General features: G+C 43.1%; 1 protein-coding gene across 2 annotated transcripts in view; it reads right to left on the bottom strand.

Annotated features, from left to right (window-relative positions):
* Positions 1-56: 56 nt before the first annotated feature.
* LOC133470792 (caprin-1-like) overlaps positions 57-13100 on the bottom strand; it is a 53569-nt gene continuing 40525 nt past the window's right edge. The window contains exons 13-17 of one of the 2 annotated variants that reach the window (XM_061759617.1): positions 9414-9545; positions 9067-9220; positions 970-1158; positions 678-787; positions 57-552 (exon numbers count right to left, since the gene is read on the bottom strand). In XM_061759617.1, coding sequence (XP_061615601.1) covers positions 478-552; positions 678-787; positions 970-1158; positions 9067-9220; positions 9414-9545 — 660 coding nt within the window. In that variant the 3' untranslated portion in view covers positions 57-477. The remainder of the gene's footprint in view (positions 553-677; positions 788-969; positions 1159-9066; positions 9221-9413; positions 9546-13100) is intronic. The other variant, XM_061759627.1, reaches the window with a different exon arrangement.

The raw sequence follows: 13100 nt of genomic DNA, 5'->3' as shown, positions 1-13100 counted from the left end.
GGAGCAAGTGATCATACTGTGTAACCAGTTTTAACAGTCACTGCCAGTGGCCCGCCTTGTAGTAGAACACAGCTTGATTTATTGAAACAGTCTTGCATGATAACATCAGCATACAAAGTGGTGATGGTGATAGGTTAAAAAATAGTCATCGATACAAAATCAGGAGGAAGTGACAAACCTGCACATGCCAGAGACAAATATCCAGGGAATCATTTTGACAGTGGCAGGGTATTTTTTTGCATTTATTTTGAACAAAAAATAAATTAATGAAATCTTTCAAGTTTACAGGAATACCTATTTGTTTAATATCAGACATACTTGCTGAAAATCCATTATGAATCAGCCTTATGGATTAAAACTGTGGTAATAGGCAGGGAATTAAAATAAGATCGTTGAGAAAAGAAACATTACAAAAGTGATCTTGGGTGAACACATTCAAAACTCCTGAATGTTCAATGTGGAACGACGAGCTGGTCATTAGGATCGCATTGCCTGAGCATTTCCTCGAGGCCCTTGGGCAGCTCCCCGTTTGTAACCTTGTTGGTAGCCCTCCTGCAACATAGGATCGACGCCATAAATATGCAAACCCTTAAACGTACAATATAAAGTTTAATTTTCCCTCACAGTTTTACTATAGCTATTAAACTTTTCATTTCAAAATGATGAGATCATCTTACCCTCTGGTAGTTGTTACTCGAGTAGTCCCGGGCCCCTGTGTTGAATTGGCTTTGACCATAACCACTGCTGGGAGGGTTAGAAAAGGGAGGGCGGTAACCTTCATAACCCCCTGATGAAAAAAAAGAAACATAAATTGGCCTATCCTTGTGGCTTTTTCAAACCCCTGCCGTCAATCACTTAGTGATTTGCGGCAGGATCCCTGCCCAACATCCCCCTACCCCCACATTAAACTGTCCCATGTGGTTAATATTGGTTCCCAATGATGGAGAAGTTCTCATTAGGGCTGCGTACCTCTAAATCCGTGAGAGGAGCCTCGATAGCCATTCATGGCGCCTCTGCTGTTCCTTGCGCTCCCCCGTGGCACGGCTCTGCTGTTATAGAAGGAGTGGCCTGACTGTCCAAAGCCTGTACTGGGCGGTGAGTCTTCATGCGCCAATGGTGAATGCAAGACCTGGGCTTGGGGCTGGAAACCAGCAACAACTGCAGGGACACACACACACACACACACAGTTAATACATTTCCAGCTGAAACCAGATGTTTACATACACTATATACCCTTAACATTTTCACTCTTTGTTATATAGCAACCATTTGCTAAAATCATTTATTTTTTTTCCTCATTGATGTACACACAGCACCCCATATATTGACAGAAAAGAAGGTAATTGTTGACATTTTTGCAGATTAAAAAAGAAAAACTGAAATATCACACAAGTATTCAGACCCTTTGCTCACTATTTAGTAGAAGCACCCTTTTGAGCTAATACAGCCATGAGTCTTTTTGGGAATGATGCAACAGGTTTTTCACACCTGGATTTGGGGATCCTCTGCCATTCCTCCTTGCAGATCCTCTCCAGTTCTGTCAGGTTGGTGGATAGCCATTTTCAGGTCTCTCCACAGATGCTCAATTGGGTTTAAGTCAGGGCTCTGGCTGGGCCATTCAAGAACAGAGTTGTTCTGAAGCCACTCCTTCGTTAATTTAGCTGTGTGCTTAGCGCCATTGTCTTGTTGGAAGGTGAACCTTCGACCCAATCTGAGGTCCTGAGCGCTCTGGAGAAGGTTTTTGTCCAGGATATCCCTGCACTTGGCCACATTCATCTTTCCTTTGATTGCAACCAGTCATCCTGTTCCTGCAACTGAAAAACACCCCCACAGCATGATGCTGCCACCACCATGTTTCACTGTTGGGACTGTATTGGACAGGTGATGAGCAGTGCCTGGTTTTCTCCACACATACTGCTTAGAATTAAGGCCCAAAAGCTCTATCTTGGTCTCACCAGACCTGAGAATCTTATTTCTCACCATCTTGGAGTCTCAGGTGTTTTTTTTTTTTTTTAGCAAACTCCATGTGTCTTGTGCTGAGGAGAGGCTTCCGTCGGGCCACTCTGACATAAAGCCCCAACTGGTGGAGGGCTGCAGTGATGGTTGACTTTCTAGAACTTTCTCCTATCTCCCGACTGCATCTCTGGAGCTCAGCCACAGTGATCTTTGGGTTCTTCTTTACCTCTCTCACCAAGGCTCTTCTCCCCCGATTGCTCAGCTCTAGGAAGGGTTCTGGTAGTCCCAAACGTCTTCCATTTAAGGATTATGGAGGCCACTGTGCTCTTAGGAGCCTTAAGTGCAGCAGAATTGTTTTTGTAACCTTGGCCAGATCTGTGTCTTGCCACAATTCGGTCTTTGAGCTCTTCAGGCAGTTCCTTTGAGCTCATGACTCTCATTTGCTCTGACATGCACTGTGAGCTGTAAGGTTTTATATCGACAGGTATGTGGCTTTCCTAATAAAGTCCAATCAGTATAATCAAACACACCTAGACTCAAATGAAGGTGTAGAACCATCTCAAGGATGATCAGAAGAAATGGACAGCACCAGAGTTAAATATATGAGTGTCACAGCAAAGGGTCTGAATACCTATGGCTGTGTGATATTTCAGTTTTAATTTTTTAATAAATCTGCAAAAATGTCAACAATTCAGTTTTTTTCTGGCAAAATGTGGTGCTGTGTGTACATTAATGAGGGAAGAAATTAACAAATGATTTTAGCAAATGGCTGCAATATAAAAAAAGTGACAAATTTAAGGGGGTCTGTACACTTTCCCCTCCCCTTAGTGTCTGACACCAAATCAGACTAAACCTGTCCTGTTTTCGGTCAATAGGGATTACCAAAATTATTTCTATTTGCTAAATGCCAGTATAATGAGAGGACATTTTGGGCCAATTTTTCATTACTTTTACATAAAAAAGAAGTGTACATACTTTTGATTAGTATTTGGTAACATTGCCTTTAAACTATATGACAGGTCAAATGTTCCTTTCACAAGCTTCTCACAATAGTTGTCATTAATTTTGGCCTATTTCTCCTGACAGAGTTGGTGTAACTGAGCTAAGTTTGGATGCCACCTTGCTCGCACATGCCTTTTCAGGTCTGCCGATAAATTTTCAACAGGATTGAGATCAGGGCTTTGCAAAGGCCACTCCCAAACATTGACTTTATCCTGAAACCCCTTTGGCAGTATGCTTCCTTCAGTACTTCCACATAATGTTCTTTCCCCATAACGCCATCTACAGCTCCATGAAAAAGTATTGGCCCCGCTTCTCAAATTCTTAGACTTTTGCATAGTTTCCCTACCTTAATGTTTAAGACCATCAAACAAATGTAAATATCAGAAAAATATAACCGAAGTGAACTTAAAATGATGTTTTTAAATGGTGATTAAGAAGAAAAATAAAATAAATCAGTTACCTGGCCCTGTGTGAAAAAGTAATTACCCCTTTTCTTAAATCATGAATTAATTGTGGCTAATCACAATTTTTGGTTAATTTTCACTGATCACACCCAAGCCTGATTACCTCCAGACCTGTTCAATCAAGAAATAACTTTGAACAGAATCTGTCCTGACAAAAATCAAGTGTAGTGTACTGACTAAAATGTGTTGAACTGTATTTGTTTGAATTGCTGTTGTGAAAACTAGTTAAAAGTTTGTTTGGTTCTTTGTGTGGATGGATACTGGGGTGTCCTGCGTTCCGAGGGGTCTGTGAACATTTCAGGGTTTTTTTTGTTTTAATGATTGATTGAAGGGGTGGTGCGTCCAATGGGATTGGGGGAAGGAGGTGGGTCGTGGGGAGGAAGAGCGGGAGATGTGGCGGGGAAAGAAGAGTTTTTTTGGGGGTCTGGACCTGGTTTTTCGACGCAAACGGATTTTTGACTCTTTTCAATGCGAACGGATTTACTTTTTCAAAGCCACGGGTCCTGCCTGCTCAAGGCCACCGGGCTGCCGCTTCGACGCTACGGGATCCAGTCGCTGTGCCTACTGAAGCGTTTTGAGGGCTTGTTCCTACGACAATCGGTTTGGGTTTCTTTTCCCCAGTGAACTGAGGGTTCAACGGTTTTGTGAGTACTGCCTTTGAGGGCTACACAAGTCAGACAAAAGATCTAAAAAAGCTGCAACAAAATGACACGATCCAAAGAAATTCCAGAACAGTCGAGAAATAAAGTAATTGACATCTATCAGTCAGGAAAGGGTTATAACATCAATTTCTAAAGCTTTTGGATTCCAGCGAACCGTACCGAGAGCCATTATCCTCACATGGAACAGTGGTGAACCTTCCCAGGTGTGGCCGACCGACAAAGGAGTACCCCAAAAGAACAGCAATGACTCATCCAAGAGGCCACAAAGGAACTCAGGACAACTTCTAAAGAACTGCAGTCCTCCCTTGCCTCAGTTAAGGTCGGTGTTCATGACAACACTAAGGAAAAGACTTGGCAAAAATGGCATCCATGGCAGAGTTCCACGGCGAAAACAACTGCTGACCAAAAAGAACAAAGGCTCGTCAGACTTTTGGGAGAATAATATATGGACTGACGAGATGAAAGTTGAGCTTTCTGGTAGCTGTGTGTGTCGTTACATCTGGCGTAAAATAATTTCATACCAACAGTCAAACATGATGGTGGTAGTGTGATGTTCTTGGGCTGCTTTGCTCCTTCCGGGCCCGGACAACTCTCTGTGATTGATGAAAGCATGAATTCTGCTCTTTAACTGAAAATCCTGAAGGAGAATGTTCAGTCAGTTTGTGACCTCAAGCTGAAGTGCACTTGGGTTCTGCAGCAGGACAACAATCCAAAACAAACCAGAAAGTCAACTTCTGAATGCTTAAAAAACAAAACAAAAAAAAACTAATAAATAAATAAAGGTTTTCGAGTCGCCTAGTTAAAGTCTAGACTTGAATTCAATTGAAATGCAGTGGCATGACCTTAAAAAGGCCATTCATGCTCGAAAACCCTCCATTTTTGCTGAATTCAAACAATTCTGCAAGGAGGAGTGGGCCAAAATATCTCCACAGGGATGTGAAAGACTCATTGCCAGTTATAGAAAACGCTTGATTTCAGTTGTTGCTGCTGAGGATGGCCCAACCAGTTATTAGGTTTTTTTTTTGGGGGGGGGGGGGGGGGGGGGGGGGGCATTGCTCTTTCAACAGGGCCAAGTAACTTTGAATATTTTTTTTGGTTTTCCCTTAATAAATCACAATTTAAACACACTATTTTAAATTTACTTGGGTTGTCAGATATTTACATTTGTTTGCTGATATTAAACAAAGTGGGTAAACCATGCAATAAGAATAAGAATTTGAAAAGGGGCCAATACCTCTTCACAGCACTGTATTTTGTGAAGTGCACCATTACCCTCCTGAAGCATAAGAACCACACAACATAATGCTGTCACCCCCATAGTATTTCAAAGTCAGGATGGTGTTCTCAGGTTTGAAAGCTTCTCTCCTTTTTCTCTAAACAGATCAATTTTAGGTTCGTCAGACCACAGAACATGTCTACAAAAATTAAGGTCTTTGTCCCTTAAGGGCAGAGGAGCCTCTTAAAGGAGTTCCAGGTCTGTGAGACGCCAGAAATCTTGCTTGTAGGTAACCAAATACTTATTTTCCACCATAATTTGCTCATAAATTCTTTAAAAATCAGACGTGATTTTCATCTCATTTTGTCTCTCATACGTATGATGAAAATTACAGGACTCTCCAATCTTTTTAAGGGGGAGAACTTGCACAATTGGTGGCTGACTAAATACTTTTTTGCCCCACTGTATTAGAAGCTTCCAAAGAAATTACATCTAGGGGTGTCCCGATCCGATCTTTGAGATTGGAAATCGGTGCGATGTTAGCGAAAAACGAGGATCGGATTGGATTTAAAATCTCTGATTTTACCACTCTTATATAAGCCGTCCATTCCATGCCCTGCTCCAGCACTTCTACCCAGCAGCGTCCGGACGGCATGCAGAGCCCACGTGATCAAAACAACAGGTTGCTAAGGTGCTACCATAGTAGCAAGGAGTAAGAGTGAATGTTTGCATGCTTAAAGTCGTTTATTGACACTGTTCAATTAGCATTGAACTCACGGCACATATCTCTCAAAATAATGAATATTGGTACACAAACACTGTACAACTACATACAAACAGGCAACAAAACTGTGAAAACTGTTATATTAACAATATTCAATCGTGACTTATTTTACTTTTTGTTACTGCAAGTTTGTATCTCATTGCATGCGCCACACTGCCTCTTAGAGGCCAAGATGTGCACAGCAGGAACAGCGATCCTAACAATGAAGACACACACACACAGAAACAGCTAACCACACGGAGCCTCACTAAATGATTCCTATCCGCCACGACATTGTCAGTGTAACTAAACCCCAGTTGCATCAAGAAGTTCAAGTGGATTGCCACACATGGCGAAAAGCAAATGCTTTTCCAACCATAAACTGACAGTAAAAAATAACTGAATTGAACTTTATTTTTCACTTTAAAAGTATAATTTGTATTTATTTAGATTATTTTTCAGGATTTTCTAATATATTTATTTTATTCAATTGTAGTGAATTCTTATTTTTAAAGTTACTTTATGTAACCCATTAATAATACATGGGTGAGTTTTTTCCTCATACCTACTGTTTCTGATTATCGTTTGCTGTTTGAGTAATATCACTTGATCAAGCCTTTTCTAACATTCCATACGACAAAATAAGCAAAGTATGTAATGATTAGGCGGCACGGTGGCCGACTGGTTAGAGCGTCAGCCTCACAGTTCTGAGGTGCGGGGTTCAATCCCCGTCCCCGCCTGTGTGGAGTTTGCATGTTCTCCCCGTGCCTGCGTGGGTTTTCTCCGGGTACTCCGGTTTCCTCCCACATCCCAAAAACATGCATGAATTGGAGACTCTAAATTGCCCGTAGGCATGACTGTGAGTGCGAATGGTTGTTTGTTCCTATGTGCCCTGCGATTGGCTGGCAACCAGTTCAGGGTGTACCCCGCCTCCTGCCCGATGACAGCTGGGATAGGCTCCAGCACGCCCGCGACCCTAGTGAGGAGAAGCGGCTCAGAAAATGGATGGATGGATGGATGTAATGATTATTCCTGATACTGGATCAGACTGACATTGGTATCAGCCAAAACTACTACTACTTCTTTTCCTTTCTGCTTGTCCCGTTAGGGGGCATCACAGCACGTCATCCTTTTCCATGGATGCCTATCTCGTGGATTATCCTCTCGAACACCAACTGCCCTCATGTCTTCACTCACGACATCCATCGACCTTCTCTTTTGGTCTTCATGTCATAATATGCCTCTTGTTTGGCATTTGCCACATCTACCTTTGTTCTACGTCGCATCTCAATGTATTCCTTTCTCCTCGGTCCTCTCAGTGTCCCACTTCTTCTTAGCTAACCTCTTTGCTTGTATGATTACCTGCACTTTGAGGTTCCACCACCAAGTCTACTTGTCTTCTTTCCTGCCAGAAGATACATCAAGTGCTCTCCTGCCTGTCTCTCTGATCACCTTGGCTGTAGTCGTCCAGTCTTCTGGAAGCTCCTCCTGTCCACCAAGAGCCTGTCTCAGCTCTTCCCGAAAAGCCGCACAACACTCTTCCTTTCTCAGCTTCCACCACGTGGTTCTCTGCTCTGCCTTTGTCTTCTTCATCTTCCTCCCCACCACCAGTCATCTTACACACCACCATCCTATGCTGTCTAGCCACACTCTCCCCTCCCACTGCCTTACAGTCAGTAACCTCCTTCAGATTACATCGTCTGCACAAAATGTAATCCACCTGCGTGCTTCTACCTCTGCTCTTGTAGATCACCCTATGTTCCTGCCTCTTCTGGAAAAGTGTTCACTACAGTCATTTCCATTGTTTTTGCAAAGTCTACCACCATCTGTCCCTCCAAGTTCCTTTCCTGGATGCTGTACTAACCAATCACTTCTTCATCACCCCTGTTTCCTTCACCAACATGTCCATTACAATCTGCACCAGTCAAGACTCTCTTTCTTTCTGAGATGCTCAGAACTACTCAGTCTAGCTCCTTCCAGAATTTCTCTTTCACCTCTTGGTCACATCCTACCTGTGGGGCATAGCCGCTAATCACATTATACATAACACCCTCAATTTCAAGTTTCAGCCTCATCACTCGATCTGATACTCTTTTCACCAAGACATTCTTAGCTAACTCTTCTGTTAAAATAGCCCCTACTCCATTTCTCTTCCCATCTAAACCATGGTAAAATAAACTTTCAACCCTGCCCCTAAAGATCTAGCTTTAGTGCCTTTCCACTTGCTCTCCTGGATACACAACATATCAACCTTCCTCCTAATAATCATGTCAAACAACTCCCAAGATTTTCCTGTCCTTGTCCCAACATTCAAAGTCCCCACATTCAGTTCTAGGCTCTGTGCTTTCCTCTTCTCTTTCTGCCTAAAAACCCGCTTTCCACCTCTCCATCTTCGACCAGCAGTAGCTGAATTTCCACCGGCGCCCTGCAGGTTAACCTGGGGGGCGTTGTTAACCTTGGCCACGACTGATCCGGTATGGAATTCTTTAGCTGAATGCTCATATTTGCTTGGCACAGTTTTAGCTGGAAGCCCTCCCTGACGCAATCCTCTGCATATATCCGGGCTTGGTTCCGGCCTACAGTTTGAACTGGCTTGTGCCCCCCATAGCGCTGCATTGATATTAGCCAAAACAAGGCTGCAATATTGGTATCGGATCGTAAGTGAAAAGGTTGGATCGGGACATCCATAATGACATCATCATCTGGGTTTTCCCAAATTGTTTAAAGGCATAGTTTGTTGTGTGTAAATGTCTGACTGAAAAAAGTAAAGAAAAATTGTCAAAAAAAAAAAAAAAATCATTATTCTGGCACTTAGCTAATAGAAAATGTTTTGGTAATCGTAATTGACCTAAAACAGGAAAATCATAGCCTGATTTCATGTCAGACAGTGAGAAAAAGTGTATGTATCTGTATATAAACATCTGGTTTCAACTGTAAATACTCCACACAGTATATGTTTAATGCAGTACTGACAAATAAGTAAATCTTCATTGCTCATTCACCAGATTGTAACGTCTCCTGTGGGATGTCAGGCTGGTCCACAGCGGTTTCTGACTGACCACTAAAACTCTGCATATAACCACCAGGAAACTGTGACCGCTTCAGAGGGTTCGCTTGGCTGCCGGCTTGGGGCACAGGTGTGCTCATGTTAAACACCTGAAAAACAGAATCAACATTTCTACATTACAGGCCAAATAAATATAATATAACCAAAATATAGTGTCCATAGATGATCAAAAATGAAAGGAGTGAGATGGAGAGATCCACATAAGACGAGAAGACATGCACGCTTGGCTATACTTCATTTCAGTGATGCATTTCAGTACTGGACAAGGATACGAAGCATTACCGCTTGCACTGACTGGAAGGATGCAGCATTGACATTTATGCCTCCAGTGTGGGAGTGTTTGGAGGAATGTGGGAAGGCAGAGGACAGGGAACAAGAGGCAGATGGCTGCTCAGAAGACAGAGACATCGCAGCCTGGAGGGTTGGGATATGGGGGCAGGAGGAAAGAAAACGAGGATTGTGGAAAGGTGACAAAGAGGAAAAACTACTTAAGCACCCTTGAAGCAACAATATGTACAAACCCCAATTCCAATGAAGTTGAGACGTGTAAAATATAAATAAAACCAGAATATAATGATTTGCAAATCCTTTAACCAATTCAAAGATATTTAATGTTCAAACTGCTAAAGTTTTTTTTGTGTGTGCAAATATTCTTTCATTTTGAATTTATTGCCTGCAACAGATTCCAGAAAAAGCTGTGACGGGCAACAAAAGATTGGAAAAGTTGAGGAATGCTTAAAAAAAAAACAAAACAAAAAAACACCTGTTTGGAACATTCCACAGGTGTATGTCATAATTGGGTATAAAAGGAGCATCCCCGAAAGGCTGATTGTTCACAAGCAAGGAAGGGACGAGGTTCACTCCTACGTGAACAGCTGTGTAAGCAAATAGTCCAACAGTTTAAGAACGTTTCTAAATGTACAATTACAAGGAATTTAGGGATTTCATCACCTATGCTCCATATTGTCATCAAATGTTTCAAAGAACCTGGAGAAATCTCTCCACGTAAGTGGAAAGGCCGAAAACCAACATCGATTGCCCATTACCATCAGGTGGCACTGCATTAAAAACCAGCAAAGGATATTTCCACTTGGGATCAGGAACACCATTGTCAGTTAACATAGTTTGTCACTACATCTACAAACTCAAGTTAAAACTCTACCATGCAAAGCGAAAGCCATGTATCAACAACCACTGGCTTCTATGGCCCCATGCTGATCTATGATGGGTGCATGAGTCCACATTTCAAATTGTTTTGGAAATCATGGATGTCGTGTCCTACTTGCCAAAGAGGAAAATCACCATCTGGAATATCACCGCGAAGTTCAAAAGCCAGCATCTGTGATAGTGTGAGGGTGTGTTAGGGCGCTGGTTGCGGAGACGTCTTCATGACGTCTCTTAGTCTCCAAGAGACTAGCTGTGACTCTATGGAACATGTTCGATTTCAGCTGAGACCTTTTGGAGACTCAACACACACTACAGAGGAAAGGCTTATAACGTACACTCATATCACAAGACTGCAATCAATCATCACAAAACTGCATGTGGACACCTTTATTCCTTTACTAGAATTAAGGCCAAAAAGTTCTATCTTGGTCTCATCAGACCAGAGAACCTTATTTCTCACCATCTTGGAGTCTCAGGTGTTTTTTTTTTTTTTTTTTTTTTAGCAAACTCCATGTGTCTTGGGCTGAGGAGAGGCTTCCCTCGGGCCACTCTGCCATAAAAGCCACTGTGCTCTCAGGAACCTTAAGTGCAGCAGAATTGGTTTTTGTAACCTTGGCCAGATCTGTGCCTTGCCACAATTCTGTCTTTGAGCTCTTCAGCCAGTTCCTTTGACCTCATGATTCTCATTTGCTCTGACATGCGCGGCGAGCTGTAAGGGCTTATATAGACAGGTGTGTGGCTTTCCTAATCAAGTCCAACCAGTATAATCAAACACAGTTGGACTCCAATGAAGGTGTAGAACCATCTCAAGAATGATCAGAAGAAATGGACAGCACCCGAGCTAAATATATGAGTGTCACAGCAGAGGGTCTAAATACTTATGGCTGTGTGAGACTTCAGTTTTTCTTTTTTAATAAATCTGCAAAAATGTCAACAATTCTGTTTTTTTTTTTTTGTGTACATTAATCAAGAAAAAAATTAACTTGAATGATTTTAGCAAATGGCTGCGATATAACAAAGTGAAAAATTTAAGGGGCTCTGAATATTCTCCGTACCCACTGTATATGTGTACATATAAATATATATATTGTCTGGAGATGTCTCCCAGACAGCTTCCTTGTGAGAGCGCAAGCAATATTATGGTCTCCCAGCTCCCGGAGTCGCTACGACTGATCACTATCAGCAGTCTTGGCAACGTCTCCACCAGTGAGATATCAGAATCAGAATCATCTTTATTTGCCAAGTATGTCAAAAATACAAGGAATTTGTCTCTGGTAGTTGGAGCCGCTCTACTACGACAACAGCCAGCCATTTGACAGAAAATACTTTTGAGACATAACACATCACAGAGAGTCACTGAGCAATGAAAGGTTACTGGTAATGTGGTAATGCAGATACAGTTTATTTTATTTTTGTTTACTTTTGTGCAAATGATGCACAGTCCTCTAGCAAATTAGAGCCGTTTAAAATGACTAATTGAGCAATAATCTGGTACAGTGACCATTATGCAAATGGTGACGACCTCAAGATATTTAAGCAGTTTAAAGTGACTAGTAGTGCGATAATCTGGAACAGTGTCAATTGTGCAAATGGTGCAGATACCTCACAAGCACATGAGTGGCCAATATTGGTCAACAAAAGATATACAAATAGTGCAGAGTGGCAAAGCTACTACAGTGAGTGCACGAATAGCGGATAATTAGCCCGAAAGACGTGGTGCCAACAATCCATCCATCCATTTTCTTCCACATATCCGAGGTCAGGTCGCGGGGGTAGCAGCTTTAGCAGGGAAGCCCAGACTTCCCTCTCCCCAGCCACTTCCTCCAGCTCTTCCGAGGGGATCCTTAGGCGTTCCCATGCACACTGAGAGACGTAGTCTCTCCAGTGTGTCCTGCGCCGTCCCCGGGGTCTCCTCCCGGTGGGACGTGCCCAGAACACCTCACCAGGGAGGAATCCAGGAGGCATCCTAAACAGATGCCCGAGCCACCTCATCTGACTCCTCTCAATGCGGCGGAGCAACGGCTCTACTCTTAGCCCCTCCCGGCTAACCGATCTTCTCACCCTTTCTCTAAGGGAGAGCCCGGACCCACAGCTCGTGACCATAGGTGAGGGTAGGAATGTAGATCGACCGGTAAATTGAGAGCTTTGCCTTTCGGCTTAGCTCCTTCTTCACCATAACGGACCGATACAAAGTCCGCATCACTGCAGACGCTGCACGGATCCACCTGTCGATCTCCCGTTCCATTCTTCCCTCACTCGTGAACAAGACCCAAAGATATTTGAACTCCTCCACTTGGGGCAGGATCTCATCCCAGACCTGGAGCGGGCACGACAGCCTTTTCCGACTGAGGACCATGGTCTCAGATTTGGAGTTGCTGATTCTCGTCCCAGCCGCTTCACACTCTGCTGCGAACTGCTCCAATGAGAGTTGGAGGTCACGGCTTGATGAAGCCAACAGAACCACATCATCTGCAAAAAGCCGACTGAGGACCATGCCCTCAGACTTGGAGGTGCTAATTTAATAATACCGACAATCTTTTCAGCAGTTTTGATAATCTGTTGCAGTCGGAGTTTGCCCTTTTTCGTGGCAGCACCAAACCAGACTATGATGGATGAACACAGGACTGATCCGACAACTGCTCTGTAGAACTGCCTCAACAGCTCCTGTGGCAGGCCGTGCTTCTTCAGAAGCCGCAGGAAGTACATCCTCTGCTAGGCCTTTTTGAGGTTGGAGTTGATGTTTGTCTCCTACTTCAGGTCCTGAGAGACTAATTCCTAGGTATTTGGTCTCGACGGTTGACA

This window comes from Phyllopteryx taeniolatus, chromosome 2, assembly GCF_024500385.1.
Source record: "Phyllopteryx taeniolatus isolate TA_2022b chromosome 2, UOR_Ptae_1.2, whole genome shotgun sequence".
NCBI classification, from domain to species: domain Eukaryota; kingdom Metazoa; phylum Chordata; class Actinopteri; order Syngnathiformes; family Syngnathidae; genus Phyllopteryx; species Phyllopteryx taeniolatus.
Note: the sequence above shows the minus strand (reverse complement) of the source record. Positions and strands in the feature narration are given on the sequence as shown.